General features: G+C 39.2%; 1 protein-coding gene across 1 annotated transcript in view; it reads left to right on the top strand.

Moving 5' to 3' along the window:
- Positions 1–23,682, top strand: part of FBN1 (fibrillin 1) — a 204,699-nt gene that overhangs the window by 3,383 nt on the left and 177,634 nt on the right. Inside the window, exons 2-3 of the mRNA XM_063449025.1 lie at positions 20,723–20,805; positions 23,201–23,299. Of these exons, the coding sequence (XP_063305095.1) occupies positions 20,723–20,805; positions 23,201–23,299 (182 nt within the window). The remainder of the gene's footprint in view (positions 1–20,722; positions 20,806–23,200; positions 23,300–23,682) is intronic.

Raw genomic sequence — 23,682 nt, forward strand, 5'->3', positions numbered from 1 at the left:
CATACATTTATTTCTAAACAAATGAGTAAGAAACACAACAGACATATCCAAACATAGTTAAGCAGTAATAGACGTAGAGTTCCTTTGACATATTATTGCATCACTTGAATCTGCGGGTTACCAAAACATTTGGAATGACTTTTTAAGTGAGGCTCTTTCAGGGAACGAAAGTATCAAAGCCAGTCAAGTAACATTCTGCTGGTGTTAATATACTTGTATGTTTTGAATCCATGTCGCACTGTTTTTAGATGACATTACTCGGCAATAAACAGTATATTATTCAGTATGTTTGGGTAAGGTCTTTAAAGCAACTGCTGTGCATTAAATCAAATGCTTTTATATATGTTTTTACATTTTTTATTTTCATTTCCAATGTACTACAATGACAAGGTAGGAGTTAACATAAACAAACTATTAAAGGAAGTTAAAAAAAAAAAAAAAGGAAAATGCTGCATAGGTCTCCTATGCAAATTCAACTATAATGGGAAAACTCAGGACAAAAAAAGAGAAAATAAAAAAAAGGTGTGGGATTATCCAGCTAAAGCAGGATGGATGTTGGAAAAGAAAAACGTCTGCATGAAAGATTTACTAAAAGAACATAAAATAAAACCCAGTGCTTTAGGGACCATGTATAGGGACTTTTTGGAGTCATGTGCAAAGATTAGAAAAGGAATGTAAATCCTACTGATTCCATCCAACTATGAAAGTGTAAGAAGTATATACATAAAGAGAGCCCGATATTCTGTAAAATGATCTGTCTGTATCGCAAACCCTCTTGAAAGATAGGTGTGTGCATAGCTTACAGAGTTAAAGGATTCCATTTCATTTTGTTATACTGTAATTTGGCTTTTTAGGATTTTGTTGAAAAGAGCAATGCGGTTTTAGATACCAACTCATGCCAAAGAAGGTATCTACACCTAGAACAGAGGAGTATGCTAGAAGCTAGAACGATGGAAATGTGTCAGCTGGCATGAAGCATTAGAGGGCTCTATGTGCTACTCCAAATGATTCTAAACTATAAGTTTAATGAAGATCTGTAAATCATAGCACGTGTTCTACAACTGCTGTGCTCCGATATTTCAATCACAATCTATCATTATTAATATTATTATTGGGATTTATATAGGGCTAACTTATTTCGCAGCGCTTTACAATATGATAAAATGGGGAAATTTAACAATAAAGGAGACAATTACAAAATGTTACAGGAACAATAGGAGGATGAGGAACTTGCCCAAATGAGCTTACAGTCTAGAGGAGGTTGGGTATAAAAACACAATAGGAAGAGCATCAAGGTGCAAAAGTAGCAGATTTAGAGGTGAGAGTGGAGTGTGGCCCTTTAGGAGAGAGCAAGAGATAGGTTTGTAAAATAGAAGTTACTCTGAGAGGCTATAAGCATTTCTGAAAAGATGGGTTCTATAAAACTGATTTTAAATATCACAATGTCCAAGGCAGTGGCGTAACTACCGCGGGTCCCACCGGCTAAGTAATGTGGCCCCAGCACACACGGTGTAACTGCTGGGGCCGCATTGAATGGGCCCATCGGGTGGCGCATGCTGTTAAGGCCACCTGATGCTATGTATTTCCAGGGGACCCAGTCAGCTTTAACAGTGCGACCGGGCCCCCTCTGATGAGGTCAGAGGCTGGGAGGAAGTTACTGCCCCAGTCACTCCTCCCAGCTTATACCGGAAGCATCGCGGGATGAAGGAGAGGAGGGAGTCAGAGTGGGATCTCTGACTCCCATCAGGCTGAGCCACCACTGGACCCCAGGTAAAGGTATGTGTATGTGTGTATATGTCTGTCTGTCTGCCTGTCTGTGTGTATATGTGTCTGTGTGTGTGTGTATCTGTCTGTATCTGTGTGTGTGTGTATATTTGTCTGTCTGTGTGTATCTGTCTGTATCTGTGTGTGTGTATATTTGTCTGTCTGTGTGTATCTGTCTGTATCTGTGTGTGTGTGTATATTTGTCTGTCTGTTTGTGTGTATGTATGTGTGTGTTTGTATGTGTGTATGTACGTGTGTATGTTTGGCTAATAATTAATAATCATTAATGGCTATAATAAAATATATCCAGTGTTCACTAAGCATTTGTATTTCATTGTATAACTATTGAAAGAACTGTAACCCATTGCCATGAAGAGTTGACCAGCATTCCAAATTGAGGCTTATTCCTGTCACTCACCGATCTCCTCATAAGCCAGCAGCATATTGTTTTACAGCATGCGTGTGCAGGGCCACACGTTAAGGGATTGGTTGGACCTTGACTTTCTTGTTTGCGTTGGCCAGATATGATTGCTTCATTTGTCTGTGTTAACCCACGAGCTGCCTGAATTTGGAGGTTTGCCATATGGAACAAGGCTATCTGAAAGAAAAGGGAATATATGTGTTATGGCCAAGGGTAATTTACATCAGTGCTGTCAAACTATTAGTTGGTAGCTTCTTATTGGGAAATAACTATGATTTAAATCCAATGTATAATTAGCACAATATATTTTAAAACAACGGTTTCTGTGTAGAAAATTTCTTATCGGTAACGTTGTGTTTAATGAGAGGTTTTTGAGGGGCGTATCATAGTCATTGTAAAACATCTAACTTTCACCCCAAATGCAGCCTGTATAAAAAGCAAATGGCTATTCTGATCCTTTCTGGTACCACCTGCTACCGTACCCAAGATCCCAAATTAAAAGAGCAACTCGGCACAGTAAGCCAATGTTGGCTCTCAGTTTTCATGAAGCCCAGGATCTTGTGGATCACATCACACAGACCGTACTTGCTTACTGACTCACCTTTGATGTTGGTGAGGACTTCCTGCTCCAATGGGGCAAACAAGCAGTATTTCTCTACCATGCTGTTCATCTTGTGTTTTGATGCCCATTTTTTGATTAATATAGTGATTTTTCTACCATATAGTTGTGATTTACTGCACCTAGCTTAGCTGTACTTCCTGTTTCCTTTTCCCTCTCCTATTTCTGGATCACTGGATGCCCACACCAAAAGGAAGGCTGCGGCACAGATTTCTAGTGATTTCATTTTCTCCCATCACACGTTTTATGTTTTCACTTAATTCACCATTTATTTTTGTGTGATATTTATATTTTTGTTTGGCTGATTTTACCAAAGACATTTGGCTTGTAATTTTCCAGAAAGCATTGGATTTTGTGTACTATTGCCCAAAATATACATTCGATTCAGGTCCCCTTAAACCTGAATGGTATATTTCTGTTTATTGTTACTACGTCTGTTCCATCGCATGAATTGCAGCACAAACGAAAGGTAACAGAAGAGTCTGTTTATGTATAAAGGCAGAGGTGGTTTGGAAAATAATTAAAGGGACAGCACTTACATTTATATTCATTATTACATTTACTTTTGCTAGTCTTATGGTTTATTTATAGAATTAGAACTAATTTAGTGGTGGTATTACAAGGACTAAATTGAATTAGACAATAATTTAGAAGGAATTAAGGGCCATACTTGCAAAAGTTTTCATTCTAGAAAAAGATTGGACACAGAATAAAAGAGAATGTCTACTCTAGAGCATGGTTCGCTGATTGTAAAATGGGTAGCCTTTCCGTCTGCTTCCCCTCAGCTTTCCGTACATCATAGACAGTGGGTGCCAGAATATGCCCTTGCAACTTTCTTTGCCCAAACTGCAAACCTGGTGTAAAGTCCTTCTGAGCAAATATGTGTTTGCTAGCTTTCTCTGCACTCCACCCCCACAGTTCCCATAGCAAATACCCTCGCCACCCACATTTCCAATGTCGAATAATGCCAAGGTAAGTTCTTGACAGATTTTGTCCATTACATTTCTACACAGCCAATGTAGTGGAGCCTGCGCTGGGTCAATTTACAAACTCTACTACAAAAGCTAAATATCCCCTGGCTCCACTACCCCTTTCCTAGCCTTCCCCACATCGAACGCTTTTATTCCAGCCAATAAAATTGTTCTAGGAATCCGAGGGCAGCCGCAACACGTTCAGCAGAACTAGGTGCGAATTAATGGAACTCGCAGTCTGCCTGGTCTCACGTGGCTTCCTGGTAAAAACTAACAGGTGGAAAAGCGGTATAGGAGAGGGAGGATACCAATCACTACTTAAGAGCCAGGGGGAGCCTGACAACAGTTAATTTCAGTGACTGACAGCTAGTCTCAGAAACCTCGCTATGTAGCCTCAGCACCCTCAAACATCATTGAGCATGGGCTAGGTACATCAGATCCAGGTGCTTTTTGGACACTTCACTTGGGGGGAATGAGCTCTGTCAAGGGATGTATAATTTGTATATGGAATTCTGTTAAAGTATGTATTTTCACTGTTTTATTATTTGGTCCTCCTGGTGTCTGGGGACTTAATAAATTAGCGTCTTTTAATAAGCTTATCTCCCAGACTCAGAGGCACCAGAGCAGTAACCTATTGTTCTTGTGTATGAGTTTCTGATGATGTTGTTCCTTTATAAACTGTTTTTTGTGACAATAAAGGTTGTTCTTGTCTCCAGCACTATGTGTCGTCGAGTGTGTGTGGGTAACTATAATCACTGAAGCACAATGTATTCCTGGAATAAGAAAACTATTACTGAGGTACTCAGCCAGAGTACTGAGCCCAACTACAGCCAGATATCCTCCATTGCCTAACTTTCAATCTGTTTTCAGAACATTGATATCATAATTGGAAATAGGTGTCACGTAACATGCATACAACCACTATTTCCGGTAGTAACCATCAGTAAATTAAAATATAATTCCCTCTCCCAAAGAGGAAGTAAGGAAGCCCCAGCCCATGACTCTTGTGGTACAGCCCAAGAGCTATAACTAAACATGTTCTCCATTAACTAGTTTTGGTGCTTTCACCTCTCTCTTTGCTCCTTTTGAGAGAAGGTTCTACAAGCAACAAGGTAATGGCGTGCATATCCAGTTTCTGCTCTTTGAGGCTGTGTAATAATTAGGTGGTGTATTCATTGCCATCTCCCCGAATTGCTTTTATACAACCCATAGTAGTTTCCTGGTGAAGAGGGCAAAAATAAATGTGATATAGATAGTATATCTTACTAAATATACCATGGTCCACCTGTAAATTGCCACCGACCTCATGAAAGTCATTCTGGGTAAAAGCCTGGACTTCGAGACCCTGCAGTAAATGGGGGAAAGTATAAGTAACTAAGTGAAAGAGCAATAACATTTGTGCATGCAGATGAAAACTGCAATATTTGCATCAGTTCCTTACCAAAATATAGGATCTGCTATCCATAAAACTTCGCGTACCTAAAATAAAAAAAGAAACCACACGACAAAAATCCCAAGACTTTATGAATTGCTGTTTTGTGGATATTTTTATTAAGCAATTAAGCAGTGAACTATTTCAGGTTCTGTGATGACAAAGATTTAAAATGGTACCTCATGCCTACCATAAGGGGTTCCACCATTACAAAACAAAACCCTTTGATTTGAACAAGACGGATGTGTTTTCAATAAACAAAAAAGTTTCCAAATTGTCTTTAAATTATACAGATTGACTTAATATCTAAGATGGACAAGCAAACACCAAGCATTATACAGATATCATTCAAGGGAACTTTATAGTGATAGGATTAGAAAACTGCATTTAAAAATAATAAAATGTAAATTAAAAAAGCATTACTTACCTTTTCCCATTGCTGAGGCTCTCATGACGTTGCTCACCTCTCTGCCTCTCACAACATCATTAAGTGGATATGGCCTACTCTGGCAATATAGAGGAGCAATGGGGAATGATAGGCATGCAACGTGAGTGCAGTAAATGCATTTTAAGCATCCCTATAGTAAAAGATTTGATTTAATTATTTCTATAAAGCAACAATAGATTACAACGCAGTGTGAAAAGGACAGGGCCACTGAATCCTGACCACTTAATTGAGATGGAGTGGCCTGGCTGACTTTTGTGCCCCTTAAATTTAGTTGAAATTTAAAATTTAAAACATTATTATTTAGTTGGTTTCACATAGATACCCAGTTAATGGTGTTTTAAAAAGATGTAAAGCCTGTAAATATTAAGCCGTTTCACATTATTGATTTTAAAAATGAAAAAACTTGATCCTCTAAAACAGGTCTCTCCTCAAATCCAAAGAAAATAGCCTACGTATGTACCTTTACACTCCGGCATGAAACAGTATGTGGATTTTTAGTAAAAAATATAATTTTTATTTCAATCCATAGCCAGACATATTTCAGTACAGCCTTACGTTATACAAGCAAGAAGGGATGGTGGGAATGTCAAACCTAAAATGAAACTAGCTGGATGCACATTGCGTCTCATCTGATGCTTCCTCAGCAGCTGATACCTCCTAAATCTTTTTAACAATGAATGTAATAAAAGGATATATTTTTTTTTAAACCAAAACTAACACAGATTTTGCAGTTGATGAAATTGTATATAAGGAATGAAGAACTGAATTCTGACAAGACACAGATTATGACAATATAATGCATTTATTCCCTAAAAAATATTTTTTTCCTTTTTTTGCACCCAGTTTAGCTGCAGACACAATAGCGTAGCAGCATTTTGTGCAGCACATCTAACGTTCTATGTATTGAAGAATCCTTATTAAATCTCTTTGAAGCTGTTCAAAGGCAGAGTTCTAAATTTGGAGCCATCTGCTGTGCGATAAATAAGAATACTATATATAATTTGTTAGTTTCTAGTGACTTCAATGTTTCTAACATTCAACATGTGATTATTCACTAGATGTTAGCTAGTGTATGCAAAGCTTGAACCCAATTACTTAATCAGTATCAAATGTGGCACACAGGGGCTTAAATGACCACTATAGTGCCAGGAAAACATACTCGTTTCCTGGCACTATAGTGCCCTGAGGGTGCCCCCACCCTCAGGGCCCCCCTCCCGCCGGGCTCTAGGGGGTGGAAGGGGTTAAATTTACCTCTTTCTCCAGCACCGGGCGGGGGACTCTTCTCCTCCTCCTCTCCTCCTCCTCTCCTCCTCCTTCTCGTCGTCATCGGTTGAATGCGCATGCGCGGAATGAGCTGCGCGCGCATTCAGCCAGTCCATAGGAAAGCATTCACAATGCTTTCCTATGGACGCTGGCGTCTTCTCACTGTGAAAATCACAGTGAGAAGTGCGGAAGCGCCTCTAGCGGCTGTCAATGAGACAGCCACTAGAGGCTGGATTAACCCATAGGTAAACATAGCAGTTTCTCTGAAACTGCTATGTTTATAGAAGAAAGGGTTAATCCTAGCTGGACCAGGCACCCAGACCACTTCAGTAAGCTGAAGTGGTCCGGGTGCCTATAGTGGTCCTTTAATTCAGCATTATCACATCAATTAACAAACAATCCATTCACACCTACAGTGATACATTAGCAGTGGCTAAAACACACTAGATTTTCCACCATAGAAATCATTGGGACTCCATAAAATCTATGAAACGGTATGGTGTACTGGGCAAAGGTTTAAAGAGTGGAAAAAAGATGCAAAAATTGTTTATGTAAGATGTAATGGGTGGGCCCATGAGGGGGCATTGCCAGTGATGCAGTGATGTCACTAGCAACACTTATAAAGGGCAGTCCCACCTGGAAAAGGGAGGATTTGCCCTCCTGCAGCCTTAGGAGTTGTACTGTGTGGTTTGATAGGCATATAGCTGCAGCAATTATTGCAAACTACAGCAGCAATATTGAATAGAATGAAGTTAGATTGTAAGCTTGTTGCACAGTATGGTGGTAAGTGGCTATGGTGGGTTTAGTGTCACTTGAAGATCAGTATATATAAAAGAAAACATATAATGAAGCTCAAAAAAATATAGGTGCCGGTCATGGAACATGATTAATTTTACTTTTAATTTAAATAACCTGCATTCTTAACATGTTAAAATTGCCATCAGGTTGTTCTCATCTCTAGATATTCATAGGTACGCCACCCACCCCTCCCCCTCCCCGTACTGTAAGTAGTCAAACTATTTGCAAACTTACCTAGGGTCTGCTGAGAGCTGGTCAATTCTGCATTGTGTCAGTATCAGCTGATTGCTCTCAGCCAATGAGCTAAGCCTTGCACTGCTGGTTATTTCAGTGCAAAATGCCTCCTATTCTAAGAGGAGGAGGTGACTGGCCCTGACACACCCCAGGCGAGTTGCAAAATGTTAGCAAGTGGTTTAACTACTTAAGTTGATACCCTGGCACCATAAACTCTATAGCACATTGTAGTGGTTATGGTTATCGTAGTCTGCCCTTAATAGGCAGGCTATAAGAAGCATCACATTTATGCCTTTAAGAAAGGCGGTGTCTTCATAGTGATGTTTATAACTGGTTATCATACATCACAGAGATCCTGTTTGTTACTTGATAAGATCAAATACTACATTGTTATACAGATCCCAAATGCATTTATAATTAAATCAAGAGGAACAAATTATTAGTATAATAAACAAAACATGGCTGTAACTTTTTTTTTTTTTTTTAAGTTTACTGAAAGTTGATAACACATTCAGACACAATGTTCATACTCAAACATTTAGCCCAAGGACATGGCTGAAATCATGAATATTCAATTTGTCTATTTCATTTTGTTGTTGAGTGTGTATTTTGATCGCTGGAGGGAGTTTTCTTAAATCTAAGCATATCTTTTTGCATTCCTGAAGTTAAATGTTACTTTATTGACCTGACTGATGTTCTTTACCCAACAGAAACATCGAAATACTGCAAAAACTGAAACTCTAAACAAATCACGTAAAAATATAAAAACTCAAGATATATGCAGATATAGACTTCCTTATGCACACAGCTCCGCTCAGCCACTAATATATAGGAATCCACGTTTAAAATGGAATGAGGCAAACATGTGATTATTTGTTAAACTCATTTGCCCACCCAGAATCCTTTGCAGTAGTAACATTACCGCGGTAGTTACATCACGTGTAGTGGTTAATTTTACATTTTTATTTGTATAACTTACATATGTTATCCATGCTGTCATTGTTGGTCTGTGTCAAACAAAGAGCATTTTTAATGAATATGGATCCGTTCAGTAACAAGTTGTGGTTTGACATATTATAAATACAGACCTAATATGTGGTTTCCTTCACTCTAGGAATTATTTGTCAGCATTATTTATGCTTAGAAGACACACTGGACTCTTCTACCACTAGAGGGCTAAATTGTTTTGTTCTTTTATTGTGCTTGGTTATTGTTAGTAAGTAATAAAGCCATAATAGATCATACATTCTAAACAATCTATAAAAAGTTTGTTAACATCAGTGTGTTTTTTTTTTCTGTACCATAAAGTTTACTGTACTTGTGATTTGTTTGATCAAAATTTTTGTTTTTAATTTTTTCAAATTCTTTATTCTAGGAGTGCAGTGATGAGTACAAGCTTGTGTGATGACATATGACAATATGTATAATAACAATATTTAAACATATTAGGTCAAGATGTGCTGCCCCTTTTTTCGTTTGTTTTTTAAACATGCTTATTCATAGTGAGTCAATATAAGAGTAGTAAAGAAAAAGGGTCATGTAGATTGACAAATGACAGCTGATATAGACTGGAGGTACACAGTATACATTAGGTAAATATCAATAGATTAATTTTTCTTGTTAGAATGTGTTTATAGATAATTTCGCACATTTTATAGTAATAACAATTAGAGAGACCTGCTGTGTACATGTGGATAAGCCTGTTAGGGTAGAAGGGATTCGGTAGAAAGATATGAGTCCCCATGTGTGGGGGGTAGTAAGAGAAGTTAGCGTTTACAGAGTCAGTGTAAAAGAGACTTATAAGTTGGTGCAGAGATGTGTCAGCAGATACCGCGGGGTGACGAAAGGTGAGTGGTCGTGTGCCTCTCAATGCCAGAATTTATTTATTTTATATTTATATTTATTTTATATACAAAGATTCTGTTTAGTTTGGTTATTAAGTCGGGTTGATCTTCGGCAGAGTCGGGGTGCCACGTGGCGTCTGCCTTGCTTGGTGGCTCCCTTGTTATCTCCGTGGTCTCAGTTGCTTCATCCTCTGTGCCCATTAGGTCAGGTTGGACTCCCAGGGGTGGACCGGGATCACCCCCTGCCGATCCAGGTGGCTGGGTTTTGGTGCACTGGCATACTGATTAGGGCTGTCGAGCGACTCCGTTCTCGGAGATCGGCCGCCTCTCCTGTCCATCGCGCTCTAGGCTGCGTGAGTCAGGCTTTGCTGCCGGGGAGCTTTTGTCTCGTCTACAACCTCCACAATGTGCTACAGTCAGGTCGGGATGCTGGTGGGTCGCTTGGTGAGTAGATTTGCAGCTTAATGAGGCTATGACTGACTTATGTTGCTCGTATAGGAGAGGAGCTTGAGCAATTTGCGACTCTCCGCCATGGCAGTCAGGCCCGCCCCCAAATTTTTGTTTTTAATAAGATAAATAACATTATTGACAGTTTTCAGACACATTTTGTGTTTCTGAATTTCAGCAGGATTCAATAACAGTCAGAATTTAAGCAGCCAAACCCATTTAACGGGTCAGCTGCTTGAAATAAGACCTCGAATACACATTTACCAACCCTTTTTAATGACTGACTAACCCTTTTACTCATTAAAAAGAAATAAAAAGAAAGACTATAGGAGTCAATAGCTGTCCAGTCACTAGTTTTTTTATTTCAGTGATCAACTATTGGTTGCTCTTTTGTACACATGCCCTCACTCACAGCACTTCGGGGAATAAGGAAGGATTATAACCAGGGCTCGAGTCCTGCAGAAACGCGTGGGAACGGCGCTCCTGCACTTTTTTCACAGCAGGAACGCCGTTCCCCCTGCAGGCACTCAGGGGGCGGCAAAAAATGCCGCCCCCAAATGCCCTGTGTTCCCCCTGTCATGGGGGGGCCACCTGATTGCCTGCCTGCCCCCCCCCCCCGGCGGGCGGCTCTCTCCATGTCACACGCGGTGAGGGAGCTGTGTCCTCTCTGCTCCCTCTCGCCGCGCGCCGTTTTCTGATGCAGGGAGCCGGAATATGACGTCATATTCCGGCTCCCTGCATCAGCAGACAACCCACGCGGCGAGAGGGAGCAGAGAGGACACAGCTCCCTCACCGCGTGTGACAGGGAGAGAGCCGCCCGCGGGGGGGAGGAAGGGGGCAATCAGGTGGCCCCCCCATGACAGGGAGAGAGCCGCCCGCCGGGGGGAGGAGGGGGGCAATCAGATGGCCCCCCCATGACAGGGAGAGAGCAGCCCGCCTCACTGCAGCCCCACTGGACCCCAGGGACCCATCCATGCCAGCTTTCCTAAAAGGTAGGGAGGCTGGGTGGGCAATGTTAATTTGAATAATTTGTATATATATGTATGTGTGTGTATGTCTGTTAGTGTATGTCTGTTAGTGTGTGTGTATGTCTGTTAGTCTATGTCTGTTAGTGTATGTGTGTGTATGTCTGCTAGTTTATGTGTGTGTATGTCTGTTAGTGTATGTGTATGTATGTATGTGTGTGTATGTATGTTAGTGTGTGTGTGTATGTATGTTAGTCTATGTATGTGTGTGTGTGTGTATGTTAGTTCATGTCTGTTAATGTATGTGTGTGTTTGTGTCAGTGTGTGTGTGTGTATGAGCGTATGTATGTGTGTGTGTATGAGTGTATGTGCTTCTGTTAGTGTATGCATGTTTGCGTGTATGTGCTTCTGTTAGTGTATGCATGTGTGTGCGTATAAGTGTATGTGCTGCTGTTAGTGTATGCACGTGTGTGCGTATAAGTGTATGTGCTTCTGTTAGTGTATGCACATGTTTGCGTGTATGTTCTTCTTTTAGTGTATGTTTGTAAGTGTCTGTCAAATCAGTGAGAGTCTGTTTGTCATTTAGTGTGTGTGTGACTATTAGTGTGTGTCTGTCAGTATGTTTGTGTGTGTCTCTCTGTCAATGAATGAGTGTGTGTCAGAGAATGTGTGTGTCAAATCCGTGATGTCTGTGTGTTTGTCACTGAGTGTGTGTGTTACTGTCAGTGTGTATCTGCCAGTGTGGGTGTCTGTCAGAGAGTGTGCTTAGAGGGACACTATAGGCACCCAGACAACTTCAGCTCATTGAAGTGGTCTGGGTGCAGTGTCCCAGTCCCCTTAAACCTGCAAGTGTAATTATTGAGGTTTCTCAGAAACTGCAATAATTACCTTGAGAGGTAACTCCATCTCTAGTGGCTGTCTATCAGAGGGACTTTCGGGTGGTTAGGTGACCAAAAGTCGCCTAACTGATGCTGGACGTCCTCACCCTGTGCATGAGGACATCCAGCATCTGCTAAATACCCATAGGATTTTAACCCCATCAGTGTCGAGTGGGGGAGGGGAGGACATGAGGGAGGGGGGGCACTACAGGGAATTATAGTGCCAGGAAAACAGCTTTGTTTTCCTGGCACTATAGTATTTCTTTAAAAGGAGCAGGAAAAGGTGGAGTCTAAAGAGGAAGGGGTGGGTTCTTAATAAGGAAGCGGTGCGCCCTTGACAGGAAGGGGTGGTAAATTTAGATTAGGGGGTTCTCAGGTATAGTCATGCCCAGGGCAGCACAAAATTAAAATACACCACTGTGTGAGTGTCTGAGTATGTGTGTGCGTCTGTGAGTGTCTGAGTGCATGTATGTGTCTGTGAGTGTATGTGTGTGCACGCGTTTATATATGCATACGAGTGGGTTTTTTTTTGGTGGGGGGGAGTTCCCACACTTTTTTCCCCAGGACTTGACTCCTGATTATAACCTAATACTTATGTGTATATATAATCATATTGGCCTGTATAGGTTTTTTAAAAATATTTGTCTGCTGGCTGCTAGTGTTGCTAGCAGACAAATGGAAAAAAAAAACTCACAAATCTACTACTTTTAGTCAAATTTGATTAGGCCATTTATCGGGCATTATGTGGGTGACAAATGTGGCTGAACATTCCAATAGGTATATTTATTTTATTTTTATAATATTTATTTTGTAATAATATATTATTTTAAAAAAATTTTAAGGTCAAGTATCGGCAGTTTATCGGCTACTGATAAGCCTTTAACTGCGGTAATGTAATTGATCTAAACTGTTGAATTTATTATCGGAAGCTAATTAACTGCCGATAAACGAACAGCTTGAATTTAATTGAGGCTTAAGTTAGATATTTTTTTTTTGTAGAAAATAAACTATATTTAGCAGTATGATAATGAGTAAAAGTATGGTTTTGCTCTACAGGAGAAATGATCCTCTGGAGGTCCTTTCTCTTGATAATCCACCAGATCTCCTTATAATGGCCTTTCCTCAAGAAAACCACTTTATATTTTTCATTCAGTAAATATTCCTACTCTATGTTTGAATTAGTATTTGTAGTGTTAGTACTTGTGTTAAGTATATCAAATGTGCTTTTGCATCCTTATTTTTTATTATGTTTTCAAGAGAAAAGGCCTTAAAGCCTTTTTACTATTCACAATACGTCTGTTCAAAATCTTCAGATAATGATTCACAGATGAAACATCCTGCAGTTGCAGTGATGATACTTAAAATGTTTCACATATACTGATTTGTTCAGATCTCTGAATTGTCCTTGTTTAACCTGTTTCAGGGAGGTTTTCTTCTCATACGTGTAATGTAGGGAGATTCCTCAGTGTTCCAAATGGGACCCATCTATTTGGCAGTCTAGGCACTCAGGACAATCATATTCCTTCTCAAGAGGAATATAAAAAGGGCTAAGTAATCGTTTTATGTCCTGGCTTTATTTTCAACAGCTGGAGAACCTCGGGACTGGGAGATATTTGGGACTGAAAGCAATGTAATGAAAATATAGAGCTTTAACAAGTTAAATAATCATATTTAATTAAGTTCTTCGATATAGATCACTATGCACTAAAATGCTCTGCTCTATGTACAATAAGGCAGCCCAAGAAAAACAATTAAATCTCACACTCAAAAAAAAAGGTTTATGAAAACAATAGACCTGGCGTGATCACATATCATTAGATCTGGACACTCTGTTCAATGTCATCTAGGGTACTCGTTACAATATTAATCACTTTCTGATAGCAGATCATGACTTAATGCCGATTCCTTCGGTTTCGAAGTTATCTACAAATCAGATCAAACTGTAACATAACACACTTTGACAAATGAGGAATTGCATGACGCACATTTCTCTTTTGTATGATATAAGCTTTGCAGAACTTTACGAATGATTGTACAATATAAGGAAACTTGTACTTTGTCCAATACACTAATACATCAGACAATAAAATAGGCAAAAGTTGTCAAATGTGCCAGCAATCATGCTAAGGCAATGAAACATAGCATATATGTTAATATGGGTAACAAAAAATAAATAAATCAGTGACTAGTAACTGCAGATCGATCTGGCCCCTCTGGCACGACACTGGGGGATTGGCACTTTGCCCAGTCAATAACTATCTCAGAACACAGGGCATGGGGGATTAAGTGAATGGAAGCTCTGACATTGCACAACTTTTTAGAATTTTAATAACAAGCACACTCAGGGACTATGGGAATAGGAGGTTTTTGGTATTCAGCAATTGTTTGTTGAACACTAAGCAATTTAGCTATTAAACCACCACATCTCAATTGTTTATGGATAGAACCCCCATATATATTTCTGCTCACAGTTTATAAATAACTGATCAAGAGAGGCATTATATGAGGTAGATAAAATGAGTACCATTAAATTGGGTGATAGTAACAACCCCTGGATGTTGGACTACGGTAACATCCCCAGGACGTACTTGAAAACTAGAGTAATCTGAATGTACCTTTCCTGGTTAAATACTTTATTATTATTATTATTATTATTATAGACTTCCATATTATTAAACAAAAATATGTGATATTGTAAGAGAAATGCTGCCCAGAATTAGAGTAGGTGAGAAGCAATACACAAAACTCTAATTTAGTTGTACAGTGTGTTGTTGTGGTTATAGTGCCAGTAGTGCCCTGGCCCCACCCACTCACTGTAAGTAGTCAAAATGCGTTGGAACAATTTGGCTTCTTACATGTAGTAGCACCATGTGCTACTCCCTGCCTCCACTACTCTCTATTTAAGAGCATTTTTTTGAACACCTTTTCTGAGCTAAGCCCTGCAGTGCATTCCATCTATATGTGATATATGTATTTTAATATCCTGTCATTTGGCTCCTTTACTTATTTTAAGTATTTGGCACATATGACTGTATATAATGTGGACACTTTTAAACCTATATCATGCTTATTTGTTTTTCTTTTATTCTTTAGTTTTTGAGTTTAATTTACAATAAAAATTCATGTTGGTCATTCTATATATTTTTTTCACCCCGTAGATTTGTCTTTTATATTTCTGCTCATGTCCCCCACGCTCTGTGAAACCAAGAAAGTGCTATTATTTGTATTTAGAGATATTGTGCATAAAAAATTGTAGCAATAGAAAATGTGTACAACTAAAGTCATCTTAGCTGATTTTATGAAGCAAATTTTTGGCACCTTTGGCACTACAGAGCCTGTTTAACCCACAAGGCCACAGGTTCAAATCCAGCAGCATCAACTTCATCCTTCCGAGGTCAATAAATCAGTATCATCAATCTATTAATTCAGCTGTTGATTCGGTTAATTCCAAGAGCATGAGTGCTTTGAGTCCCACTGGGAGTAAGACGCTATATTAATACTACTTAATATTATTACTTCAATGCCTGAATGAAGCATTAGATCTCAATAGTTACTTGTTTCTGTTATGAAAAGTTTTTGTAAAGAGACATTTCGGCCATCCTATCTTACCTTAACGTGCCATCAAACTGGCCTTTGGTGGGAATCAGTAAAGATGTTACATTTTAGCAGTTTGTCATTAGCAAAACCCATGGAGGCTACTGTGCAAAAGTCCTTTTTTTGTGTGTGTTTTTTTTGTGTGTGTGTGTGTGTGTGTGTGTGTGTTCTTACATGCCCAGCAATTAGACAGACACTATTTAACATTCTTGAAAGATGTTTCTTTTTTTATTTTCAAATTAGATTTTCCAAAAACATATAATTATGACAGTCTAATACTATTCATTTTGTACAATATTGTAATTAGCGTTAGATGCTGGTGAAAATACTCTTCACCAAAAAAAAAATATATATGTATATATTGTGCGACGAAGTGCCCTTCGCCTCTTGGGCCTGGAGAGGACTGCTTGCCAGCCTCTTGCCATGTGATTATGGTCCCTGGGAGATTGGGCCCTTTAAAAACAGTATTCGGCCCTAACAGAGTGCATGTCACTCATTCTGGCCCTTTAAATACAGTGGGGCCATTCGGTACTTGCCCTGTGTGAGCGGTGATACCCCAGATAGCTATGCCATGGAGCCTATTCATATAATGAAAGACTATGGGAAAGACTTTAGCTCCATGGCAATTGAACTGTGTGAATAGGATCTGCGCTCTATTCGGTAGTTTTGTGCGCCCACATGTCTGTGTTTGGTGTAATAAAAGTGACTTTATATATTTTAAAACATAATCCTGTATTTAGGTCCCCACATGTGTAATGGAGTTTTGTCTTTGACCTGGGAGATAATTGGATTACTTCTCCAATTATCTCCAGGGCAGAAGGGAGGAAGCCAGGATGCATTGTGGGGATGTTTTACTTTTACTGTTTGAGCCAGATTAAAATACTGCCAGCCAGGGGGAACAAAAGATACTTTTACTAACTTTTGAACCCCTGGTCTGATTCATGCCATTTTTTAATATGTTGTTCCCCTGAATGGATTGATTGTGGATATGTATTTTTATGTGAATGTGATGTTGTCAGGGTACCTGTGGTCTCTACCTCCGAAAGAGGTAGAGACTTAGCTGTTCCTCCATCCAGACGGTCTGATGGCTCCCTTCCCCGCGGTCTATCCGGTCATGCTAGGCCGGCCGCGAGGGAGTGACTGCCTTTTACAGCATCTAGGCAGGAAGTAGTCATCAGGACACTCCCCCGGAACAACCTGTCAGTCAATGGCTGCAGGACCAATCAGGATGCCTTGGAGGCGTGGTTACTGCTCTGAACAGGGTATTTAACAGAGCTTCTTTCATTAGCTCATTGCCCTGTTGTGGTTCTAGCTTGTTCTAGTCACTCAGTGCTTGTGTATTCTATTATCCCTTTTGGTTTTGACCCGGCTTGTTTACCTTACTCTGCTTATCTCTGTTACCCTTGATTCGGCTTGTCTCTCGCTTACCTGTCTTCTGTTACCCTCGACCTCGGCTTGTCTTTGACCATTCTATACTGTACTACTTACGTTAGTCCGGCCATTCTAAGGTCCGGTATACGTATCTGGCTACTGTTTGTACTCTGCGTGTTGGATCCCTGTCTGAGGGGAGGGGATGTGTGGGTTGTACAATTACTTGATTGGTTGTTTTATGCCTCCCCCTGGGTGTGTCCTGTATGTGCACTGTAATAAAAAGCAGGCTGGGTGTTCCAGACCTGAGACCACTGCTTGATCCTCAACACGGAGCCTTGTCTCGTTCTTGGGGGGATTCACTGTATGCTGTTGGAGATTGATTGCTAGGAGTGTAAGCTGATGTCTGCTTTTCCTGTTCGTCTTCTAGCAGCTATTCGTGAGGTTCCAGTTTGGAGTGCTATTTTGTATCCAGTTCGGGAGTTTGGTGTTCTGCAGTAGCTGTGCCTGTCTCTCAGAAAGGGGCATATCGCCTAAACGGATTTTAACCCCTTGTCTGCTGAAACGGTCCGTTACATATATATATATATATTTATATATATATATTTTATTTGAAGAACAGTTTGTCATATTTACTGAGTAATGTCTGTTGAAGCGTGATGTTGATCTACTTGCCTAAAATAAAGCTATTATCCCAAAGATCATATTCAGAATAGTTAGCTTCATGTAAGAGATTAACATTTGTGAACACAAAGTTTCTGCAGATTATTTACTTAGTGCACCCTAAGATTTAGAGCTACATAATAGAGTATAAATCTCTCCTTAATTGAGTATAATAGCATAAGATGAAATAATATCTAAACACATTTTTTGTCATGACCCGTAACAAATGGTTCCAAGAACATTGAAAAAAACTTGACCTCACTATTTCTGTTTTTCACCTGGGCGTACAATAGGTTAAAACAATGGGGGAGATTTAACACAGTGTTCTGTTCTTTAAAAGTGATCTGAAGTATAAAAAATGGGGCATTCACCATGGAAACCAGTGAAACTAGCTGTCACATTGGAGTCTCCTCCTCTTTTTACATTTTTGCTCCGTGTTGTACAAAAGAACACTTACACAAATCTGCCCCATTGTCTACTTCCCTGGTGTGCTAATAATTGATGTGCATGCTTTTATATCAGCTTTTATTTAAAAAAAAAAAAAAAATAAACATCACCAAGTGAAAGATGATTGAGAAGAAACAAAAAGTTAAATTAAATGAAATAAAACATTTAATACAGTATTATAGTCATAATCCGTTCAATATGAAAATACAGAGTATCCCCTTTTCTGAAATAAAAGTCAAACAGTGGCCAAATCAAAGCATTATCAGGGTCCCCCTCCCCCCCCCTATTATCCAAGACAATTTGAAGGTTGTCCACAGAGTAGTCTTAAATTGACTAAAGTCACTAATTCGGTGAAGGGTTTAATTCCGTGTTATACAGTTGCTTCACCTTAGATATAGCAGAGGAGTTCCAGTTTGTGAGGTTAAGGTGTGAGGAGCTGCAATGTAGACAATGGGTCACACTGTAGATTGGTGGTAGTTCAAAGAAGTGTAGGTACTTTAGTTGACCAGACCTGCAGAGAGTGAGCAGATGTTGACAGATGTGGGCTATATCAGCCTGTATTATTGTCCTTGGAGACCACATAAACTTAGGTAGAGTAAACGGCCACAAACACGCTTTTTCAATATGCAGCCACAGAGGTATGTAGTTCCCTGTCTCCACCAGGATCAACTAGGCCATCACCGAAGCAAGGTAATACATCCTCATGTTGGGAATACCCAGGCCGCCCCTAAGATTTTTAGGGAGCTAGCAGGTCGGCTTTTGTCAATTCTGTGCATATTGGATGTCTGTTGGCAGACAGACGACCAGTGGTGGCACAGCCCCCGTCCCAAACCCATCAAAGTCTCACTAGAGGAGGATTACAAGTATATTTTTGCTTTGTTCTTTTTTTCCCACTTCTGGGGGGTGTCAGTACAGTACTGTTTCTTTTTTATTATTCGTAGTAACCTTTTAATGCAGATAGAGTGAAAGTAGATGTATTAGACTCTATATTTTGTATGGTTGTGGTTCTGCTGTTACTTTTTTTGTCATTGTTTAGATGTGAGTTGTGTATGTTATAACATCATGTAGCAGTGATCAATCATATGTTTTTTGGTAGATGTGATATCTATCCATCTATCCATCTATCCATCTATCCATCCATCCATCCATCCATCCATCTATCCATCTATCCATCTATCCATCCATCCATCTATCCATCTATCTATCCATCCATCCATCCATCCATCCATCCATCCATCCATCCATCCATCTATCCATCTATCCATCCATCTATCCATCCATCCATCCATCCATTCATCCATCCATTCATCCATCCATTCATCCATCCATCCCTCCATCCATCCCTCCATCCATCCCTCCATCCCTCCATCCATCCCTCCATCCCTCCCATGAATGAGTTGCAAGTATAGATTGGCTTACATATCTGCTTAGGGTTGGATGTAAAAACGTCTTTCTCTTTTGGTATGGGTGTGTTTTCTGCTTACAATATGCCCTCGCTATTCACTACTATATTGGTGCAGCTGAAGGATATTTGTGTTCCTCTTTCACATTTCACATATTAGTGGGTATGCCTTCCTTTATTATGCATTTCTGTAGATATTTGTGTAAATTATGAACAAATATATAGGATATAAACTGAAAATGCATGTGATGTATATCGATATAATATATGGATGGGTTAATATAGCGCTATTTAATGGAAACAGACAGAATGCTCCTATTAAAACCTTGTGTTTCCAGCTTCATCATATTTGGGGTGGCTAGCTTAATAAGGTATGATGGATTGAACATCATGTGGGAGTTAAATGCACAAAGCTGCAGCTGAAAGTTCAGTGGATCAGGCAACTTTATCTGACTAAACCCAATGAGGTCATTTTAAGATGAAGACTGGTTACATAATATCCTTACAGCAGGGGTAGCCATCAGGGTGTTCGCCAGATGTTCAACCACTACTCCCATGATTTTCAGCAAGGTTGAGGCCTGATGAAATTATATATTAATGTTCTGAGCAGCACAATTTTGTTATAAGTTTATATGTATATGAAAATGTGTGTGTGTGTGTGTGTTTGCGTGTGAGCGTCTATCTATCTATCTATCTATCTATCGCTCTATCTATTTTTAAATTAATATATTAAAGATCCCAAATGTGACATGTTTGTCTGTTATGTTCTAATGGACATTGTTTTTCCTGGTTCTGATCCAGCTCATTAAGGTTCTAAGTTAACAAGAGCGACACAGAGTAATTAAAACACTGCTGAGCCGGACAGGATTTGGGACATGGCGAACGTTTATACTAAATAACTATTTTTGTTAATTGAATTTGAACCATGATGTCCATTCTTGCATTTCAGTACTAAATGATTTGTGCCAGTTACATAATGATAGGCATTTTTTTTTCCTCCGGCATACCTGTATTTTCTTTTCTTGCATGAGTAATGATACCAGATTAAATAAAAAGCTTAGTGCTTTTTCCTACGTCTTCAGAAAATGAACATCTGTTTCTATGCTTAACACTTTAATACCTTTTTAAGTTGAGTGGTGTAATGTGCTGATTTTGTCTTTTAAGGCCCAATGTGTGCGGATCTCGTTACAATGTCTACTGTTGCCCTGGATGGAAAACCTTACCGGGAGGAAATCAGTGCATTGTTCGTAAGTTCTCTTTTCTTTTCTTGTTTTTTTTGCAACATCATGTGTTAGAAGGAAAATAAACACCTATATTTTAAATATTCAAGACAGGAATTTTTCTTCCTGGTTGCTGTGGACTGTCATGTGATTAAAGCAGCTCTGATCTTTGTGACATGCTCATAAAAACTGTGTTAGAATTACATGGAAACTCTGCCACTGTTAAAAGATATTGTGGGACAAAGTAGAGACTACTTTATCTTATGTATTTTTACTACACTTGACAAAGCTTGACAAAAGAGTGGAGCTACTGCTGTCAAACCTTGTCAAGCTCCAAGCAATCACTAGTGACAGCGAAGGAAAAAAGGTTTTGTCTATGGAAGCTCCTATGGTCTTGTAGGTTCCTTCATAGACATTGGTGTTGTACTATAGTGCAGTAAAGCCTTCCTTCACCACCCAGGCACCGCACACCAAGCAGCGGTGTCGCCATTAAGGTCAATATGCCTGTTTGCCTTAATTGTTTTTTACTGGTATATTAGGAGATTTTATATTAGGAGATTTTTACATTTCACAGCACAGAGAGTTTAGAGTAATGTTCAGAACCTGCTTCAAATATATCTGTTAGAGACATTGATGTTGGATGGAAATTTTTGTGTAATCAGACAGGGTCAGCAAATATGGGTCCCACATGCTGATGAGATAGAGGAGATAGATGACATAGAAAATATACCAGGAATTAAGTATTACATTGCAAGTTTAAGGCTCAGAAAAGTTGCAGTGGAAAAAAGTCTCCAGCTCCAGATTTCTTTTTCTTCAATAAACCATTGTTCACTAAATCAAAAATTGTCAGGAATTGAGCAGGATATAGCAATTTTTCGTCCCAAAATAACTGAACTGGAAAAAATGTCAACTGTTTTATTCTTCTACTGTACTCCAGTTTGGCTATTAGGGTCTAAACTTTTCAGATATTTTCCCAAACATATATGTAGAAAAATATGGATTTTATTAAAGACATAAGGTGAGTAATATGCTTGTACTCTCTTTACTCCAAACAGCAGCGTGAAACAGTTAAATTCATTTTAACGCACCATTCAAAATTAACAGGTACAGCCAAACTTAGAATAACTGGTACCCAATCAGCATTCAGCATAGGTAATATAAGTAACAAGAGTGTAACCCAAATCGTCTTTTGAGCTGCGACCCCCGATAAAATAGTCCATAACAATAGAAATTTGACACAAAACTGGAATCAGAAGAACATCCGTAAACAAAGGGTAATTCAGTCGTCTTCAACTGTGTTAAACTGTAATAAAAACCAAAAGATAAGCGGAAAATGGGTGGGTTAATACTGGGAGGGATAATACTCACATCCTGTCTTTAATACAATCCATACTTTCCTACACATGTGTAAGGCAGAATCTGAACATTGTATTGCAGAGAGGAGACTCCGATTTTGCTAGTTTTATAGCTGCAATAATATATACATTATAACATATACTAACATATTATGACAAAGCCACAATAGATACTTGAGAGACAGGATGATAATCAGAAGATTTGAAAGTAGAATCAGAGAACCAATCAGCAGCTTTCAGGATATCAAAAAGTGATCCCCCAGGTTGGGAGGCCTTCACTGACATTGTTTAACTAGTGGAGTGAGGGACAAATCCACTGATATAATTAATTGCCAGAGACATTGTACTGAAAACCCATCTAGCTAAAGTAACAGGTGAGACTGGTATATAAGGTTTGCAGTATGAAATGAGTAATTGTCTGAGGCTAGATGTAGATATAATCTGCACCCAAATGTATTGATCGATTGGCATTTACCTGTAGAGTCTTTTTCATTGAATAAGACTCCACAGGTAAATCCCAGACAGATCAATGCAGACGCAGATTAAAAGACATTAAATCAGTTTGTAGCCGCTGCAAACTCATTTGTGCGCAAGTCTAGTATGTATCTGTGATGACTGATGCTGCAAGTGGGTTTGAGCACCTGGCACAAATTATCGCAGAGACATATCACACATTTGACTTCGCTTCTGCAAGTCCCTGTCACATCAGCAAAGCTATGTGTTTAGAAATCAGGGAAGGGCAATTCCTGGTCCTTATACTGGCAGGATTTTAAGGGATCCAGAAATTCTGCTTTAAAGCTTCGTATTGTCAGTTTGCCAGATTATTGAAAGCAAAGTCTGGTACCATGACCACTTCAATATGATAAAAAAGTTATGGTGCCTAGAATTTCCTTTAAATACAAATTTAGGTATAATCCCTAGGACATTACCATACCAATATATCCCCAAACAAAAAAGTAAAATCAAATATAAGTAAGCCTTTTTGTGTTTATATTATACCTTGGTGTCATTGTTAATTAGCTGACTTGTGTAACAATGTGTCCTCTTTTAATTTTTTTAATCTACAGCTATATGTCGGCATTCTTGTGGAGATGGATTCTGTTCCCGGCCAAATATGTGCACCTGTCCAACTGGTCAAACAGCTCCATCATGTGGTTCCAAGTCAGGTGGGTCTATGTAATTATTTTGAAGCACTAAATATGTGAAATGGTTGTGTCCACATTTATCAATGAATATGGCTCAAGAATTTGAAAGCATTTGTCTAAACAATTTGTGTCTAAACAATTTCCCATAACCACTGAAAATATCATGTTGGCTAAATCTGACTTGGTATTAAAGGGTCATGGTAAGTCTAAGCACCATGCACTTTCCTTATATACTGACCTCTGTATAGCTTGGATGAAAGACAAGATGGGGGGGGGGGGAGGGGGATATTATAAAAACATTTACATACATAAAGAGAATCAACACAGTAAAGGAGGAGACTATATTTAAAAGAAGAAAAACTTCCACAACAAGAGGACATAGTCTTAAATTAGAGGGACAAAGG

The sequence above is a fragment of the Pelobates fuscus genome, chromosome 3 (assembly GCF_036172605.1).
Source record: "Pelobates fuscus isolate aPelFus1 chromosome 3, aPelFus1.pri, whole genome shotgun sequence".
Classification (NCBI taxonomy): Eukaryota; Metazoa; Chordata; class Amphibia; order Anura; family Pelobatidae; genus Pelobates; species Pelobates fuscus.